Below are 21282 nucleotides of genomic sequence, written 5' to 3'. Positions count from 1 at the left end.
TCTGAAAACATTAGACATTATACAATATTTTCAGTATTATATACAGTACTTTAATGTAGGATTACACCTGAATAGACTAATAGATCTCTTGCACTCCTAAAAGCTTCTGTTGACAAAGTATAGCAGCAGGTAAATACAGATACAATTCAAAAACAAACATAACTTAATATCACTAAAATGAAATAGACAATTGCGCTTACAGACGTTCACATCCACACATGTAAACACAACACTGATGTCTTCACTTCCAGGTCAAGAAGCTGTCAATCAAAAACTCATTAGCCAATGAGAACACACTGCTGCTAGTCCCGCCCCCACGAGAGCTATGTGCCAGAATGGCAAACGAAAACTTCAGAAGCATAAATGAAAACTCTGGAAGCGCATTTGTAAGTTCAGATAAGCGAAAGAAAGATGAGAAAACAGTTAGTAACGTGCAGTGTATTAAAAACGAAGTAAAAAACAAATTTTTTCCTTTTTATTCTTTTTCAGTTTCAAAGATATTTTATTTAGTTTAAATTTATATTTTCATTATTTTCTTGAAAAGGTACGTTCATTATTATTGGCACAAAAGTAATTCCATAATATGGAGCTCTGATTTCATAATTATATATTTTTTTGTTGCTCTACAGAAAAGCATACAGTGTATATTTCCAATCTTTGTGTCCGTTAGGTTCAAAGAGTAAGTACATGGCCATGGAAATGTAGAATCCTGCAACAGAAAAGACACTCCATAGGGAATAGCATTGAAAACAACAGCATATTCATTAGCAGTTATAGGAATTTTATATTTCTGTAAAAAAAAATCATCGATGACGCTTTGGGAACGCCTTCTGCATGATTGCGTCTGAAGCATCTATGTCAACTAGTCCAATGGCGGGAGTGAGCGTCACAGGCGGGTGACGTCATGTCCGGGAAAGGATAAGGCCGGTGACACACTGGATGCGTGGCGTGAGCGTGGCGTTTCTGTTGCGTGTCAGCTGCGTGGCGGCTGCATCGCGTTTTCCATGTCTTTGCACACCAGAAGCGTGTCTGACGCGGCGCTGCTGCTGCTAGGTGACATATTGGTGATATATTTGACATATGGGGAGAGAGTTGTGGAAGGCCTATACTTCATGTTAAACAAATATATAGCAGGCAAAGACAACTTCGGCAGTGTTGACGGCAATATAGACTATAGAATATTTCATTCTGTATTGACAGGTGCAGTATTTGAAAATCGATAATATTTTTTTAAATTGCATTTATATTTGCATTTATGTCAAACCCTAGACACTTTCAAACATCAAAATGACATTTTGTTAATATGTATTCGTGTCAAAATTTCATATAAACATCTTTTCCTATTCAATTTTGCTTGGAAACGCTTCCAAGACGCTTGCGTGTCGCGTGAAAAATAGGCGTCGGTTCTATTTCTAGCAAGCACGCGTTTTCCGCGCGGCTCGAGCCGCGCCTGAGACGCGCGTGTCACGCACGCAGTGTGCAAGCTCTAACCTGTTAACATGGGAGCTGAAATAAAAACGGACACGCCACGCAGCTGAGACGCTTACGCCACGCATCCAGTGTGTCACCGGCCTAAAAGCACATCCGGTGCAACCGGCACTAGCTTCGAAATATGCCGAAGCAAGTCGATCACAGGGATGAAGGAAGTATGGCGACGTCTCGTTCCCTTCTCGGGGAACTAAGGTTACAGTCGTAACTGAGACGTTCCCCATCGAGGGACTTGCGATGCGTCGATGACGCTTTGGGAACGAGAATACCCAAATCGCCATAATTTCAAGAACCTGAGTGTCTGCCTGTACAAAAAAATAGTACATCAAGCATTAAGAACCTGAGACCCTGGAGTGCGTCCAGGTCTAGGCTATAAAATCTGACGAATGTGAGCGGTGAGGACTAGGGCTGGGACGGTTTGGATTTTTTCTTACCGCGGTTGAAAAGCAAGAAATTCCCGCAGTATTGCGGTAAACCGCTTTAAACCTCAACCCCCCTTCCCACCCTCCCCCAGTTTTTTTTCTGCGACGTTGCGGCTGGAACAACAAACAAAGTGTGGCAATGATAATCTCAGGTAGTGTTTATGTGCTTTATTTAATGTTAAAAGCATGCAATGTGACTTTGAATATCGTTTAGTGCTCCAGCTTTGTAGCTGTAAAAGCAACAATGGATAATTCACCTCAGATCTTGAAATTAAACAAATGGAAACAAGAACGTTCATACTGTGAACATACAAGTGTATTCTTTGACAAATATTGTTTTAGTAACTCAGTAGCCTATGTATTTTTAATAATGTTTAAATGGTGTAATATTTGTGAATTTGATTATGTAGCCTACTTATCCATTTTCTTGCAAGTGCCATCAAGATTACTCTCTGGTGCTGTGAGTGTGCACTTGCCGCGACTCCGCGAGGGTTGACAAATGCGGTCTTCACGTGAGAGAATTGTGTTAAATAAGCACGTGCAATTAAAAGCTGAGGTCCTGCTTTTACTTTCGAAAATAGACTAGGCGCCTATCTTTAGCGAAGTAGCGCAGAGAGACGCTTCTGAAACGCGCCGCGTCGTGGCTGTTGTAAACACAAGCATTGACTAGAGTGGGCGCGATCAGCTCCGGTAGCCGTGTCGCAGCCGTAACGCGCCACAGAGTGTAAATAAGGGGTTATAGTCAATAGCCTACGAATGGAATGTTATTATGTGTCATGGAACAACTTGCGAACTTGCGAAAGGTCGGATTTGCTCTATCTTTTGATGATAAGTTTTGTTTAGAAAACCTTGAATCCATGCAAGACACAATGTTATTAGACACAATCCATGTCATTAGAATCAATGAATCCATGTCATTAGACACAACATGAACACATGTAAAGGCCAGTGTTTATTTTTTACATTTATTTTTTATTTATTTATTTTTTTATTTGCGGTGATGACGGTGACGAGCTCAGACCCGCGGTAGGCGTCACGTGACCGCGGTATTGTGTTAATGCGGTAACCGTCCCAGCCCTAGTGAGGACCAGCCTGCCGCATCACATACATCTTGAAGAGAGGCTCCAGATAACAAGGCTTTAGAGGCCGCCATACTCCTAGTAGAGTGAGCTCTAACCTCCAGAGGACACGGAAGGTCAGATGACTATCCATTTGCTCAAAGTCTGCTTTGAAGCAAGAAGACCTAGCTTAGGTGATCCGAAACAGACAAATAATTGGTCGGACTTCCTCCAGGAAGAAGTCCGATGAACATAAGTGTCCAATGCTCGCACTGGACACAAAAAATTAAACTTTTCCTGGTCCGAAGATGTAAATGGAGGTGGACAGAAAACCTGTAGTACAATATGCCTCGGAATATTGGTCGGTACCTTAGGGACGTATCCCTGTTTAGGTAAGAGAAAAGCTTTGACCATCCCAGGTGCAAATTCAAGGCAGGTGGGAGAAACCGAGAGGGCCTGAAGGTCTCCGACTCTCGACTCGATAAGTGGGTCCTGACCCATAGATGTACCCCCCACCAGGGCGTGGAAAGCCGCAATGGCCGCCACATAAACCATTAAGGTGGATGGACATAGACCTGAGAAGCGGTCTTGTAAAAACTCAAGTACTGACCCAACAGAATAGTGGACGGGGTTGCACTGCTGCTGGTGACACCAAGTAGAAAAGACATTCCATTTGAGTAAATAAAGCTTCTTCATGGCTGGAGCTCTGGAGCTAAGACTTTTGACGATGCGGATGTGCCTGTGACGATCTCGCGAGACATCGGGTGCGATCTAACATGGCGGCGCCCTGAATGCAACTAAAACAAAAGTAAACCGATCTGCTTCCCAGTTATCTACTATTACAACTTGCATCAACGTAAACACCAGAACTGGATCAAGAGACAACGTGGAAACCTTGGAAAAGTTTATAGATCACTACTTCAACAATTTGACCATCATGCCACAACCACAAAAGAAACAGCCGCGACGGGAATACTCAGCAGAGTCCCAGGATGAATCTACTACAACAATAGAGGTGGGTCTTCTAGAATCCATAAACAATAAACTGGCAATTCTTGAACTACTCCATCAAGATATCAAGGATCTTAAAACCAGCCTCGAATTCAGTCAATCCCAGATAGAGTCGTTGCAAAAAGCCAACAACGAAATGCATACAAAATTATCAGAAATCACAACAACAATAGAATGTCTCTCAAACGAAAATAAACAATTGAAAGAATCCTTATTAGACATCCAATGCCGCATTATGCGAGACAACCTGATCTTTTCGGGTATACCAGAACAAATCCAAGATAACCCGGAACAAGCGATCAAAGATTTCATGCATTCTTCTCTCAAACTCCCAAAAGAGACTGTCAACAATATTACCTTCCACCGCGTACACCGCCTCGGATCTAACAACAAAAACGCCGACACTAAACGTGCCCGTCCCATCATTGCAAAATTTGAGCATTACAAACAGAAAGAACTGGTCAAGAGCAAGGGCAAAGAACTGCGTGGAACTACCTTTGGACTTAACGATCAATTCCCACGGGAGATTCAGGACAGACGGAGAATATTGGTTCCATTCATGAAACAATTTCGCCAAAATGGAAGGAAAGCCATTCTCACGGTAGACAGACTATATGTTGATGGCCAACGTTACAGGAACGACACTGTGTACTGGTTATAATCCACCGCGAAAGGAAGATCGAGAAAAAAAAAAAAAAAAAAAAAAAAAAAACCTCGCCAATGAACGCAATATAAGATCAGCTATAATCACCTACTTCATGTATTTAAAATGTTAACTGTATATTCATTTGAAAAAAAGCGCTCTCATTGTTGCATTATGTTTTCTTTTCTTATTATTTGTTTGTCTGTCATTGATGTATTGCATGTATGTTTTATATTCACATCATATAATAGGGTACAGATACTTATAATAAATATCGAACAAAACTATATAGTAGTATCATAACACAGAATGTCACACCTAAAACTAGTAATCTGGAATGAACGAGGCATTAACTCAGCAGCTAAAAGATCCAAAATTTTAAACCACATTAAAAAACTCAAGGCAGATATATGTTTATTGCAAGAAACACATCTTTCAGAATCAGAACACAGTTATTAATCAATCAACTATATGTGATCCAGAAGGACGATATGTTATTATCAATATAACCTTTAACAATAAAATACTGGCCATTGCTAATTTCTACGGACCAAACACAGATGCAAACACCAAATTTTCCATAATCGGAGGAGATTTTAATACAGTTATTGATCCAACTCAAGACAAATCGAATACATCATCACACTTTAAACCATGGCAATCTACAGAAACTATTAAACAATACATGACTGACCTTGGTCTTGGCGATAGCTGGAGACTTACAAACCCAAACTCAAGAGAATACAGTTATTTTTCAGCAGTTCATAAATCATATTCACGTATTGATTATTTCCTAACAAGCAATTCCCTCATCCCTGACATTTTAAATACAACAATACACCCTGTTATTATTTCTGACCATGCACCAATTACTATAACTATTAACAACAGGAATGATACTAAAAAATCACTTAGATGGAGGATGAATACTTCATTACTTCAAGATAATGAGTTTAATGAATACTTTTAAAAAGAATGGGCATTCTTCATGGAAACAAACGACACACCAGACATATCTGATGCAACTCTCTGGGAAACCGCTAAAGTTGTACTAAGAGGAAAGATCATATCATACTCTACATATAAATACAAAAAGGAACAAAGTCGAGAAAAAGAATTAGAAAATTAAATACATTCATTACACAATATTTACTCTCATACTCCCAATGAACCGATCCTAAAGGAAATAAATAAAACAAAAGATGAACATAAAGACATAATACATAAAAAGATAGAATTCCAAAAACAATGCCTAAGACATACACACTTTGAACATAATGACAAATCAGGTAAATATCTTGCTAATCTACTCAAACGTAATAGAGAAAAGACACTTATCCCGCTGATCAATAATCCAGAAGGAAAGACACTTCACACCTTACAAGACATCAATGATACTTTTCGTACATTTTATAAACATCTATACAGTAATGCAAAAGAACCAAAAATGAATGACACTAAATCATTTCTTGACAATGTATTTTTACCCAGTCTAACCACAGCACAAAGAGAATCATTAGAAGAATCTATATCAGCAACTGAATATAAACAAGCTCTTGAATCTCTATCAAACAATAAAGCCCCAGGTTTAGATGGATACCCACCAGAATATTACAAACATTTCTGGTCAACTATATCACCATTATTCTTGCGAATGACGGCAGAAATTAAAAACACTTCTTTTATTCCACCTCACATGAACACAGCACTAATTTCAGTCTTAATTAAACCAAACAAAGATCCAAATTTATGCTCTAGTTATCGCCCATTATCTCTTTTAAATACTGACTTAAAAATTATTATGACCGCCGCTAGCGTAGCTAGCGAAAGCGGTCATATAGGGTTTTCAAAAATCAAAATGCAAAAAAGTCAAAAATGCAGTTTTTCCTAAATAACTACCTGAACCGTGGCACCGAGGATGAAGACATTTTTATGGTATGTTGGTCTACTAGACTTTTCTGGAAAAATTTCGTTTGGTCCCCGGGGGCCACTTCCCCCCCGCGCTGGGGCCCCCGTAAATTTTTCGTCAACGATACCAGGGACACCGAAGCACCGGGGAACATGAAATTTGGTGGGCATGTAGCCCCACTAGACTTCTAAGGAAAAATTTCGTTTGGTCCCCGGGGGCCACTCCCCCCCCGCGCTGGGCCCCCCCAAACCCAAAAAAATGCAGTTTTTCCTAAATAACTACCTGAACCGTGGCACCGAGGATGAAGAAATTTTTATGGTATGTTGGTCTACTAGACTTTTACGGAAAAATTTCGTTTGGTCCCCGGGGGCCACTTCCCCCCCCGCGCCGGGGCCCCCGTAAATTTTTCGTCAACGATACCAGGGACACCGAAGCACCGGGGAACATGAAATTTGGTGGGCATGTAGCCCCACTACACTTCTACGGAAAAATTTCGTTTGGTCCCCGGGGGCCACTCCCCCCCGCGCTGGGCCCCCCCAAACCCAAAAAAATGCAGTTTTTCCTAAATAACTACCTGAACCGTGGCACCGAGGATGAAGAAATTTTTATGGTATGTTGGACTACTAGACTTTTACGGAAAAATTTCGTTTGGTCCCCGGGGGCCACTTCCCCCCCGCGCTGGGGCCCCCGTAAATTTTTCGTCAACGATACCAGGGACACCGAAGCACCGGGGAACATGAAATTTGGTGGGCATGTAGCCCCACTAGACTTCTAAGGAAAAATTTCGTTTGGTCCCCGGGGGTCACTTCCCCCCCCGCGCTGGGGCCCCCGTAAATTTTTCGTCAACGATACCAGGGACACCGAAGCACCGGGGAACATGAAATTTGGTGGGCATGTAGCCCCACTAGACTTCTAAGGAAAAATTTCGTTTGGTCCCCGGGGGCCACTCCCCCCCCGCGCTGGGCCCCCCCAAACCCAAAAAAATGCAGTTTTTCCTAAATAACTACCTGAACCGTGGCACCGAGGATGAAGAAATTTTTATGGTATGTTGGTCTACTAGACTTTTACGGAAAAATTTCGTTTGGTCCCCGGGGGCCACTCCCCCCCCCCCCCCCCCCCCCCCCCCGCGCTGGGGCCCCCGTAAATTTTTCGTCAACGATACCAGGGACACCGAAGCACCGTGGAACATGAAATTTGGTGGGCATGTAGCCCCACTACACTTCTACGGAAAAATTTCGTTTGGTCCCCGGGGGCCACTCCCCCCCCCGCGCTGGGCCCCCCCAAACCCAAAAAAATGCAGTTTTTCCTAAATAACTACCTGAACCGTGGCACCGAGGATGAAGAAATTTTTATGGTATGTTGGTCTACTAGACTTTTACGGAAAAATTTAGTTTGGTCCCCGGGGACCACTTCCCCCCCCTGCGCTGGGGCCCCCGTAAATTTTTCGTCAACGATACCAGGGACACCGAAACACCGGGGAACATGAAATTTGGTGGGCATGTAGCCCCACTAGACTTCTACGGAAAAATTTTGTTTGGTCCCCGGGGGCCACTCCCTCCCCCCCCGCGCTGGGCCCCCCCAAACCCCAAAAAATGCAGTTTTTCCTAAATAACTACCTGAACCGTGGCACCTAGGATGAAGAAATTTTTATGGTATGTTGCTCTTAAGGCCCCACATCAACCTAGCCCATAATCACTCATTTGTGATTTGCGCCCCTCCCATAAAAAATGAAAATGCAATATTATTCTGCTTTAATCGCCCCTATCTTCAGTGGAGATGTTCAGAACTGCACCATATTTCATGTGTATGATTAACTTGACATCCTCTGGGGGTATCCTCTGCTAAGTTTTGTAGAATTTCATCCATGGGGGGGTATAAAATAAATTCATTTTTGTGCACATTTAGTGACTGTACACTCATCGGCCTGTAGATGGTGCTGTTGAGCCTTCGAAGGGTTGCTGGTTTAGGATGATACTGTCACACACATGCAGGAATACAAACGCAAGCATGCCCACACACTGACATCCACACACCCATACACACACATACAAATCCACATGCACAGACACACACACACAAACACACACGCGCACACATGTACGCACACATACATACACGCACAGACACATACACACACACACAGACACACACATACACAAACACACACACATACACACACACACACACACACACACACACACACACACACACACACACAGACAGACATGCACATACTATTACTTTTTTTAGGTATATACATAAACACGTAATACAGCCAAATTACTCTACGTCATTTATTTTTGTGGAAAGCCAGTGCAGGCCTGAGCGGCGGTCATATTTTGTACCGCGATGCGGTACATCTAGTTAGTAAAGCTTTGGCTACACGACTCGAATCAGTCATATCATCCCTCATCCATCCAGACCAAACGGGTTTCATCAAAGGACGCCAGTCATCAAATAATTCCAGACGATTATTCAACATTATGAACCTATGTAATAAAAAAAAATAAAAAAAACATAATCGTATCATTAGACGCAGAAAAAGCTTTTGATAAAGTTAGTTGGCACTTTCTTTACATGACACTTAAAAAATGTGGGTTTGGAGACTGCTTTATTCACTGGATTAAAACGCTATATAATACCCCACTAGCATCTGCGAATGGCATAATATCATCACCATTCCAACTTCAACGAGGTACTCGCCAAGGATGCCCCTTAGCAGCACTACTTTTCGCCTTATTTTTAGAACCTCTTACTGCTGCTGCAATAAGACAGAATGATAAAATTATCGGAGTTCTATCAATTAACACTAATCATAAAATTTCATTATACGCAGACAACATACTACTATTTTTACAAAATCCTAAAACATCACTTACAGAAATAATTAAACTCATCAATGAATATTCTATCATATCAGACTACTCCATAAATTGGACGAAATCAACAATTTTACCCCTGAACATGAAACCGCATGACAGGAGCATACAAGACACACCATTTAAAATTAATAATATTACATACTTAGGAATAAACATATCCCAGAACCTCTCTGAATTGTTTAGCCTCAATTTCAATCCACTGTTGAAAACGATAGAAGATGATTTAACTCGATGGATGAACCTACCGCTGTCCATTATAGGTCGTATTGCAACAGTAAAAATGTGTATTCTACCAAAACTTCTTTATCTATTCACCATGACTCCGGTACAACCAACTAAGAAATGGTTTACATCATTTAATCAAATAATCAACAAATTCTACTGGAAAAAAAAAGAATCCTAAAATTAGTTTACAAACACTGGTGGTCTAGCAGCACCAAATTTTCAGCACTATTACTTAGCATCCCAACTACAATACTTTTGCAAATGGATCAAAGGGGACAACCCCCAAAACCCATGGCTAGAGTTAGAACAAACAGAATGCAAAGAAATAACCATATCTGATCTCCCATCCGTCACAAAAAAAATCAAACAGAACAATCTTTGTAAGAACGTAATGATTAAAACAACTCTCACTGCTTGGTGGCAAATTAATACACTGACAAAACATGAACTGATACCACACATCAACTCACCTATATGGCATATTACTGATTTTACTATCAACAAAATTCCACTTAACAATATTAAATGGAAAGAGAAAGGTATCACACATCTACATCACCTGTTTACTGGCAACACCTTCGCTACATTTGTAGAACTAAAACAGAAATTTAACTTAGGAAAAGAACAGTATTACTATTACTTACAAATCAGGAATTCTATTAAAACCACAATTGGAAACAAAGACATTGCACAACCTCCCCCAATTCTAAAACATATCACCACAATTAGTAATTCATCAAAAACACTTAGTAAATTATACACCCTAATATCATCTATAGACTCTAAAACAATAGTAGCACCAGTTAAACAATGGGAAAAAGATCTCAATATCAACACAAATGACGAATTCTGGAAAACAATTTGCAGAAACACTTTTTTCATAAGTACAAACATAAACATCCAGTTAATTCAGTATAAAATTATACACAGAACACACATAACACAGCGTAAGATGTTTAAAATGGGACTAGTAACTTCCGATAGATGTACTAACTGCAGTGTAAATACACCAGACACTTTCCTTTATGCATTCTGGCTATGCCCACCAGTTCATCAGTTCTGGATAGATGTCGCTAATAAACTATCGAATTTCTTTAAAATTACAATTATTGCACTCCCATTATTATGTCTTTTAGGTGACACATCTCAAATTAACCCTCCCTTTGAACATTCAAAACCTCTGCTCATATCTCTAGCTATCGCCAAAAAAACAATACTACTCATTTGGAAAAATAAATACCAAATATCAACGACACAATGGCTACATCTATTAAGGGACCATATTATTAAAGAGAAACAAACGGTAGCAAATAAAAATCATCTATACAAATTTTATAACATTTTCAATCCACTCCTCTCATCCTTAAATATTGATTAAAACTAGCCAGGTAGTCGATGCCTCAACTTAAATCTTTGGTATACTAAATGGATTAATAATAAGGGGAATCACAATATGCATAATTACAAGTTATTTCTATAATAAATAATCTCTGAGTATTATTAAATACATCAGTCGTGTATACATATATATGTGTGTGTTTATATTGTGTTCTATAAGCTATACTTTTCGTTTTACATGTAAAAGCTGCATATTATTATTATTTATTGTTGTTGTTGGTAAGGGTGGTAGTAGGGACGGTGGTATTGGTATTGATATTATAAAACTATTTGTATTCTTTTTTTAATCTGGGTCAGGCGACTATTCTGGGTGCTGTCGGTGGGTATGACTAGCACGTCCTATCGGCATATTCATTAGTAACTCGGTTCATGGATTTACAGGCCTCTCATTTTTACCGCCTTTGCCCCAATTCCAGGCTTCTGATATGCAAAATAAATGTGTTGGACGGATATCTGGGCTGGATGTGGTGTCTCTGTCTCTAGGGAGCTAACCAGTACACGCTAGGGTCCAAGCCATAGATCACCTAAAAAAAAAAAATTGGACTTTGGTCCTGTCAGGTCACAACCAGACTAGGTGAGCTGGGTCTGGAGGTGCCTGTAATGGTGCCATAGCACATTCTGCAGAGGAAGACTCAGCGAAACATAGAAGCTTAACTGCTGGGGTTGGGTGTCACTGATGGTGGTGGTGGGAGGGGCCAGGTGGATCGGTGAATCTGAGGGAGGTGTCTTTGTTGGGGGGGTCTGTTGGTTGTGCTCACTGGCAGTAGTAGAGTGGCTCCCAGGCCTAGAGAATAATGTGTATCTACAATAATTGTATTGACTGGCCTAAAATATGGTATTAGTATTATTATTGTAATTACAGTACTGCCACTACTACTACCCCTACTATTATTATCATGAATATTAGTGTTATCACTACTACCACTACTCTTGCTACTACTATTATTATTTTTGTTCTAATAATTATTATTATTATTATTATGATTAATAGTAGTATGAATACTACTTTTACTACAACTCTGTCACAATTACTATGATTCTCTTAAATTGCCTCTATCTATATCACTAAAATATCTCATTGCTTAAACTTACCAATTTACCTGCATACATCACTTATTGATATTTATATTTAGTTGTTTTCTTTTCTTTTTTTTTTCCTCCTTTTTTTTTGGGGGGGGGGGTGTTATGTATGTTCCTCTCTCTTCTGTATGTGTATATATGACATTGATCTTTTACCTTGTATAAGCTACAATGTTTTAACTTGCAATAATAATAAAAAAAAAAAAAAAAAAAAATAAGAATGTTCTCCACAACCTCGGTTGAGAGGCCGCTCTCTATGAGTTGTGAGTTCTTGCCACACCCACAACTTCCAAATCTCTGGCCGGGGATGAAATATAGTGTCCTCGGCCTGAGACAGAATGTCTCTCCTGATCGGGATCTCCAAGGGAGGGCCGTTGAGGAGATGAATCAGGTCCGCAAACCAAAATCGACTCGGCCAGCTGGGTGCTACTAGCAGTAGGCTTAGTCCATCCTGGCGGACTCTCTCCAGAACTCCTGGGAGCAGAGCAACAGGGGGAAAAGCGTACAGACGTAGCCTCGGCCACGTCTGCACCATAGCGTCCAGCCCCAGGGGGGCTGGGTCAAGTCAAGTCAAGTCAACTTTATTTATATAGTGCTTTTCACAATACAGATTGTATCAAAGCAGCTTCACAGTATTAAATAAAATAGTACATCAGTGTTTGTTTCTGGTGTAAAACATCCACGTTTGGTAATGCTGATCAATAGCACTGTTGAATCGATTAATCAAATTAAGTATCCCCAACTGAGCAAGCCAAAGGCAACAGTGGCAAGGAACCGAAAAACTCCATCAGGTGACCTAATGGAGAAAAAAAAAACCTTGGGAGAACCCAGGCTCAGTCGGGGGCCAGTTCTCCTCTGGCGTTTATGAAGTAGAGACCGGATTAAACTGTAAGATTAAAAATGTTATATAAATGCCTGGCTGAAGAGATGCGTCTTTAATCTAGTTTTAAACTGGGAGAGCGAGTCTGAGCAACGAACAGTATTAGGAAGACTATTCCAGAGTTTTGGAGCTAAATGTGAAAATGCTCTCCCTCCTTTGGTGGATCTGGATATCCTAGGTATGACCAAAAGCCTCGAATTTAGTGATCTTAAAGAGCGCGATGGATTATAGGGCGATAGAAGATCCGTTAAATAAACTGGAGCTAAGCCGTTTAGGGCTTTATAAGTCAGTAGCAATACCTTGTAATTAATACGGAACTTTATAGGTAACCAATGTAGTGATGATAAAATTGGTGTTATATGGTCAAATTTTCTTGATCTAGTAAGAACTCTAGCGGCGGCATTTTGGACTAACTGTAGCTTGTTTATTGAGGATGCAGGACAACCAGCTAATAAAGCATTACAGTAATCTAGTCTCGAGGTCATGAATGCATGAACTAACTTTTCTGCATCAGAAACTGATAGCATATTACGTAGCTTAGCAATGTTTCTAAGGTGGAAAAAGGCTGTTCTTGTAACATATGAAATATGATTTTCAAAAGACAAGTTGCGGTCTAATATAACACCCAGGTCTTTTACTGTAGAGGATAAAGTAACAGGACACCCTACTATGTTAAAGTTGTATTGTGAGAGGTTTTGTGGGTGGTTTTTTGAACCGATGATTAGTACCTCTGTCTTATCTGGATTTAATAAAAGAAAATTGCACGTCATCCAATCTTTTATATCTTTAACACACTCTGTCAATTTGGATAATTTTGCGTTTTCATCCGGCCGTGATGAAATATATAGTTGAGTGTCATCAGCATAACAATGGAAACTAATTCCATGTTTCCTTATAATATTTCCAAGTGGCAGCATATATATTGAGAATAATAGAGGGCCTAACACAGATCCTTGCGGCACTCCATAGTTTACTGGAGTTATGATCGATTTTTCTCCGTTTAAATAGACAAAATGGTAGCGGTCAGATAGGTATGATCTGAACCAGCTTAATGCTTGTCCTTGAACACCGGTATAGTTTTGTAGTCGATCTAAGAGTATTATGTGATCTATAGTATCGAACGCAGCACTAAGATCAAGTAAAACTAGTATTGAGATACAGCCTTGGTCAGAAGCTAAGAGTAAATCATTTGTGATTTTAACGAGCGCAGTTTCAGTGCTATGATGCGGCCCATTTAGAAAGAGCCCAGTTGGGCAGACACAACTTTTTCTAATATTTTGGACATAAAAGGAAGATTTGAAATGGGTCTATAATTTGCTAGGTTATTTGGGTCTAATTGTGGTTTCTTAATGAGAGGTTTTATAACTGCCAATTTAAATGTTCTTGGAACATGACCTAAAGATAAAGATGAGTTAATAATATTGAGGAGAGGCTCTTCCACTATAGGTTCTTTCAATAGTTTAGTTGGTATGGGATCTAATAAACATGTTGTTGTTTTAGAGGAAATGATAAGTTTATTTAACTCTTTTTGTTCTATAGTTGTAAAGCACTGTAATTGTTCTTGCGGGGTGATAATCGAGGCTGAATTATAAGGCGCGATTGAGGATTGAACGTTTACAATTGTGGATCTGATGTTTTCTATTTTCTCAGTGAAAAAATTCATGAAATCAGTACTACTAAACTGTAACGGGATATTTTGTTCAGGAGACATCTGTTTATTTGTTAGTCTAGCCATGGTGTTAAATAAGAACCTAGGATTGTTTTGGTTGTTTTCTATTAGTTTGCGGAGATGCTCAGCCCTGGCCGCTTTTAGGGCCTTTTTATAGCGTGACATACTGTCTTTCCAAGCGATTCTAAAAACCTCTAAATTAGTTTGTTTACATTTACGCTCTAAATTACGGGTTTCTCTCTTTAGAACATGCGTAGTATTGTTGTACTATGGTGCTTTAATTTTCTCTCTGACCTTTTTTAGTCTCATAGGTGCAACAATATCCAATTTTCCAGAGAGAATGGTGCTCATAGTGCTAGTTACTTCCTCAAGTTCATCTGTTTGTTTGGGTTCAGGCAGCAGCTGAGACATATCCGATAAGCAATTTGAAAAATTATCTATGGTGGATGGAAGGATTGTTCTGCCTAATCGATAACGTGGCGCAGCATGATATATTACCGGGGTATGTAATATGCAAGTTACCATGTAATGGTCAGTTACATCATCACTTTGCGGAATGATATCTATATCGGTTGGATCGGTTCCATGTGATATAATTAAATCGAGTGTATGATTAAGACGATGAGTTGGTCCGGTAACGTTTTGCTTAACCCCAAAGGAGTTTAATAAATCTATAAACGCAGCCCATAACGTATCATTTTGATTATCTACGTGTATGTTAAAATCTCCAACAATTAATACTTTATCGACATTGACCAATAGATCTGAGAGAAAATTAGCAAATTCTTTTAGGAAATCAGCGTAAGGCCCAGGCGGTCTATATACGGTAGCCAAGGCTAGAGATAATAGGGATGTTTTTCTTTCATCTAAGAGCGTAACATTTAGTACAAGTACTTCAAATGAAATAAACTTATAACCCGTTTTCTGAGTAACACTAAGAAAATCTCTATAGATAGTTGCAACACCGCCGCCACGACCAATCAGACGGGGCTCGTGCTTATAGGAGTATCCTGATGGAGTAGACTCATTTAGACCGAAATAATCATTTGGTTTAAGCCAGGTTTCAGTAAGGCAAAGTACATCGATGCTATTATTACTATTTCATTTACAATAACTGCCTTAGGTGTGAGTGATCTAATGTTTAAAAGACCTAGCTTTAGAAATTGTTTTTGTTTACTAATAGCAACATTTTCTGTTTTAATAACAATTAGATTTTTCCTAAATCCTGCAGTAGATTTATTATTTGATCGCACTAAACGAGGAATAGACACAGTTTCTATGCAATGTTCTACACTAGTATTTATATCAGTTAATTTGGTGCAGCAGAGACTATGATTTGGACTTTTGGTTACTAGTCAAAAGGTATTTAACATTTTGGAGATGTTATCTGACAGAAGATCCGATCCGAATCTGTTTGGGTGTAAGCCATCAGCACGGAAAAGCCTAGGACGCTCCCAAACAGATTCCAATTATTTACAAAGAGCAGTTTCTGTTCATTGCACCATGACGTTAACCATTCATTTAGCGCGAAAAATCTACTAAACTTGTCATGTCCTAGACGGTACGTGGGAAGCGGTCCTGACACAATGATCGTTGTTTCAGGCGATGTGCTGCGTACTGTATCGATCAGATTCCTGAAGTCTTTCTTCAGAACTTCCGTCTGGCGCAGCCTGATGTCGTTCACTCCCGCGTGCAATACCAAAGTTCCGACGCGCTCGTTATCGTTCAGAATCTCGGGAACGCGAGCAGCGATTTCAGAAACACGAGAACCAGGAAAGCAGTGACTGTGCACCTTATTTTTACCTGATGTAGCGTGGACGTGCCGAACAATGGAATCACCGCTGATCACAGCATCGCGTTCTGTTTCGCGGAGAGGGGAGAAGCGGTTTTGTGTGGATAACTCGAAAACCGGTAGGGTCGGAGAGGGTCTTGGTCTAGACTTGACTCGCGTCTTCCGCTGCGGAAATATCCAGGCTTCGTGGTGGCGTGTTGGAGCCGGAGTGAACGAGACCATGGCTGATCGCGACCTTGGCGCTTGGGACCGATGCCGAGTAACGCACGACGAGGTCGGAGTCAGCGGGTTAGTAACATTAATCTCTGATTTGTGTGCATCGGCGCGTGATGTTTCAAGAGCCAAACGCCGGTCTATCAGCTCGGCCTGTCTCACTAAAAGGTCGTGGATCTGTTTCTCAACAGCTTCCAGCTCAGACTGCACCGCGTGCAGCTCAAATGTGTCCTCACCTGCACCAAAAGGTAGACTACATACATCTGATATATTCGCCATTTTAACAGATGGACAGTAAGTTAGCAACGACACTACCAGTGATGCTATCAATTAATACTAATTTCTGACAAACGTCTTAGATATAATCCGTCTTTTTAGTGGTACGGGTGTAGAGTAGACGCACGATAGGTGAAAAATGTTTGTAAGTGAGTGTTGAGAAGACGCGTTCAGCCGTGATCCCCGGGAGTAACCTATAAGAGTATCCAGCGTTGGATCACTAACAGGCTTGTGACACGTCTGCTCAACAGTCCGCGTTGTAACTATGAGGTTTGAGCAGTAGTGCTTCTCAGTGAGGAAAAGTAGAAAATGTTTGTTGTAAGTAAGGCCCCGTTTACACGATGGGAAAACGCAGATATTTCCCTGCGTTTTGGCCTGTCATTTACACGAAAACGCTGTTTTTATCCCAGAAAACGATTATTTCTAAAAACTCCGGCCAAAGTGGAGATTTCTGAAAACGCCGGTTATGTGTTGCCCTTATGTGTGTGTAAGGGAGAACCAAAGTGGACAGTGCGTCGTATGCTGAGACGCAAACAGATCCACCTCTGCCTGGCCGTAAAACTCCCAAATGATCATTCCCCTGGCCTCAGCCCCTGCCTCGACAGGGTGTCTGCTCCTATATTCTGAATCCCTGGTATATACACTGCCCTCAGAGAGCGTAATTTCCCCAGGGACCACAGGAGGATCTGGTGAGCCCGTTTGTATAGTGGACGCGAACGCAGACCCCCCTGACGGTTGATGTAAGAGACCACCGATGTATTGTCTGTGCGGACAAGCACATGGTGGCCCCTTAGGTCAGGGAGGAAGTGCCTCAAGGCATTGAAGACAGCCATCATCTCCAGGCAATTTATATGCCAAGAGAGATGATGACTTTCCCACAGACCCTGAGCTGAGCGGCCTTCCATTACCGCTCCCCAGCCAGTAAGGGAAGCATCTGTCAATATCGCAACTTGATGGCAAAGAGCTCCCAGTACCGGACCCTGGGACAGGAACCAGTGCTCCCTCCATATAGCCAAGGCGCGGAGACACCGCCGCGTGATCTTGAATGGATGAAGTGGGTTTCCCCTCGGGGAGAACTCTCTGGTCCTGAGCCACCTCTGCAAAGGCCTGAAGCTGCGCCATAGTGTTAAGGCACGCTCCAGCCTGACCTGCTGCCATATAAGCTTTACCCAATAACGTACTAGTTGTTTTTAATGGTTTAGTGGGCAAAACTGGAGCCTTCATGGACAATGCTGAACCGGGCGACATATAGCTTGCGAGCGTCTGTTCTGCCCGGGGCATTGATCCATAATCACACTCGTTCATACCCTTTATATTTGAATAAACATGAACTTGAGGGCTGAACAAACGTGAAGAGTATGGTTTGTTCCACGATCTAGACAGCTCACTGTGCAGATCGGGAAAGAAGGTAAGCTCCGTGATGGTGGTGAAATATTAGATAGCAGAAAACGCTCGCTAATTTAATTTTGGGGACGAGCGCCCTGTTTCTCTACTGGCCATGATATGTGTAACTTTTCAACAGCTCTAGATATAACATCCACCAACTCCTCATGTGCTGGCGATTCCTCTTCCCCCCTGATTGTGTCACCTTCATTACTGAGCACATCCACCTCCTCGGAGGAAGAGCACTGCAGCATTGGGCTCTCTCCCCAGGCGAAAGAAGCTGCAGGGCGGGATTGAGCGATGGACCTCCCAGGTAAGGAAGGAGAAAAGATCCTCGGACCCGTCTCCAACCCCACTGAGAGATCCATTTGCGATCCCCAGGAATGCCTTCTCCGTTCTACCTCAGCAGAAGCGGGTCCAGCACCCCGAGGACCGCGAGCCTCGCCACTTTCAGTGTCGAAAAGTGACAGGCGGGAGCGGAGCATGCTAAGCGGCAGCTTCTCGCAATGCTGGCAATCAGCCCCCTCAAAGGCTGATACCGCATGCTCCACTCCCAAACAAATCACATAAAGCTCGTGTGTATCCCCACCCATTAAATAACGCGGGCAGGGAGGAATACAGGGCTTGTAGACTTGTTTCGCCATAATATAAACTTTGTACGACAGACAACAGTAAATATGACTGACAGGTTTGACACAGATCGCTTGCTGAGGCAACAGAAGCTAGTGCCGGTTGCACTGGATGTGTTTTTATCCTTTCCTGGTCATGACGTCACCCGCCTGTGATGCTCACTCCCGCCATTGGACTAGTTGACATGCTTCAGACGCAGTCACACAGAAGGTGTTCCCAAAGCGTCATCGACGCATCGCGAGTTCCTCGAAGGGGAACTAAATGGTTATAAAGTCTGCCCTGTGAGTTAAAAAGCTGTTCAACTAAAAAAAGGTCATTTTTCAATCAGTTGTCAAAGAAAAGTGATTTATTCTTGTAGAGAATATCCTTATTTTTCCAAAAGTAATATCTGTGGGGAGAAAAGTTGTGTTTGTATATTAGGAACCATGCGAAGAACACCTGTTTATAGAAATTAGAAGGTTTGACTGGAATCTTTGTAACATTATTACAAAGTATGAGGAAATTCAGGACACCAACTTTAGAGAAAATATAATTAGGGATAATATTCCAAAGTGAAGAGGGATTATTTAGGCAATTAAGACAATTAATTTTTTTTAAGTAATAATAATTAAAAAAAACTTAATTTTCTCTCTCTTTTTTTAATGAATTACACAGGACCTGTCCTGCAAACCAAATATGGGGCCCTGAAAGGATCACACATGAAAGCAAAAGGAAAAGACACAGTTGTCCATTCTTACCTGGGCATTCCGTTTGCCAAGCCACCCGTGGGTTCATTGAGACTCGCTCCACCCCAACCTGCAGAGAAATGGGTCGGAGTGAGAGATGCTACAAAACAGCCGCTCATGTGAGAATAAATCAAAGCTAATCCACCTGTAGATCAATGCATTTGCTTCAGGTCCTAGATTTTACACTGGAGATCAAGTGGTGAGACTTACTCTGTTACTCTGTGTCTGTCCCAGGTGTCTGCAGGATAAGCAGATAACTGAAGAATTTATAGCCAATATATCTATGAATATAGAGGTTCCTGATTCAGCAGAGGACTGTCTTTACCTCAACGTCTACACACCTTCTAAACCTGGAGCAAATGACAAGTTGCCTGTAAGTGTGAATGATTTGGTTTAGCGTTTCTTTGTCATGCATATATGTTTATGCATTTTAATATTGTTTTTTAATGTTGCAAAAGGTTATGGTTATGATCCATGGTGGAGGTTTGTCGATGGCCTCTGCATCCATAATTGATGGACATGTTTTGGCTGCCTATCAAGATGTAGTTGTGGTCCTGATTCAATACAGGCTTGGTCTACTTGGATTTTTCAGGTAAATCAAACAAAATCCAAAATAGTTTCTTTTAAATATAAACTGTGCTAGCAACTGTCAGGAGTCAAGTTTGATTCCTCTGCTTGTTTTCCTTCTCCTTCACGTGCTCTCTCGCACAGCTGTCCACTATCTCAATAAGCGTTCGTGCCCTCGTTCATCATCTCACACCTGTTCCCACTTTTGCCCTGATCTTCTTGCTATTTAGATCTCATGTTCTACTCTCCTCTTTGGAGGAGATTTGTGTTTTGTTTGAATGGTTTTATAATATTGGTTTCACATAGGCCTATATATTTTATACGTGATGTGGTAGATCGGACACTTATCATAGAATTCGATTACATATGCACGCATAAACTCATGTCCCATGAAATATGACGGGAGCCATCGTGCCATATTTTCTCACATTTTAATTTATTACCATGTCATAATGTGTAGAAAATGATTAAATGACATCGCATTCACAAAGGTTAGTCACATTAACTCACACAGCTATCTATTACACTGTAGTGTAGCTGCATGGTTCCTTTGATTTGCCAGGTTCCTTTGATTTGCCAGCCTGTTAAAATATGGAAAAAAAAAAACGTTAAACCTAGCACTACGTTTTACTTTTATCAATCTTTTCGTTGTATATGCAGCTTTTCTCTCTCTTAATGTGTCTATGAGAGAGAGATAGAAAGATCCATTTATTACTTAAAGTGCATATTTTAGCATATCACAATCAGCATGCGTACAGTTTTCTATTGACTTAAAACAGCTGGAAACATTCCGAGGTTTGATATTTTCTGATAATGACTATTGTCAATAGCAACGCTGTATAACAACCATGACTGGTGCCATCTTGCGTCCACTCATACTTTGCTTCGGTGCCAGGTGTTTGTGACACGGATCTCTCATTACAGTCATCCTTCTGAAAGAGTGGATTCCTGTGGCAGAGAACAGCAATTTTAATTGCTTTAAAAGAGCTTTCCTTTGGAGAGTCCACCTAAACTGCTATTTTAATTGCTTT

At 41.0% G+C, this 21282-nt stretch overlaps 2 protein-coding genes across 4 annotated transcripts in view; one reads left to right on the top strand and one right to left on the bottom strand.

The window, feature by feature from the left end:
- Positions 1–21282, bottom strand: part of fbxo31 (F-box protein 31) — an 81049-nt gene that overhangs the window by 7881 nt on the left and 51886 nt on the right. Inside the window, exon 11 of one of the 3 annotated variants that reach the window (XR_014029367.1) lies at positions 19697–19754. The exons of the other annotated variants lie outside the window; for them this stretch is intronic. The gene's annotated coding sequence lies outside the window, so the exon portion shown is untranslated. The remainder of the gene's footprint in view (positions 1–19696; positions 19755–21282) is intronic. 3 annotated transcript variants of the gene reach the window in all.
- Positions 19007–21282, top strand: part of LOC308684608 (fatty acyl-CoA hydrolase precursor, medium chain-like) — a gene marked incomplete at both ends in the record, with an annotated part of 30494 nt that continues 28218 nt past the window's right edge. Inside the window, 4 exons of the mRNA XM_081355873.1 lie at positions 19007–19091; positions 19614–19803; positions 19919–20057; positions 20143–20276. Of these exons, the coding sequence (XP_081211999.1) occupies positions 19007–19091; positions 19614–19803; positions 19919–20057; positions 20143–20276 (548 nt within the window). The remainder of the gene's footprint in view (positions 19092–19613; positions 19804–19918; positions 20058–20142; positions 20277–21282) is intronic.

The sequence above is a fragment of the Scardinius erythrophthalmus genome (assembly GCF_964197995.2).
Source record: "Scardinius erythrophthalmus genome assembly, chromosome: 24".
NCBI lineage: Eukaryota > Metazoa > Chordata > Actinopteri > Cypriniformes > Leuciscidae > Scardinius > Scardinius erythrophthalmus.
This window is presented reverse-complemented; position numbering and strand designations above follow the sequence as displayed.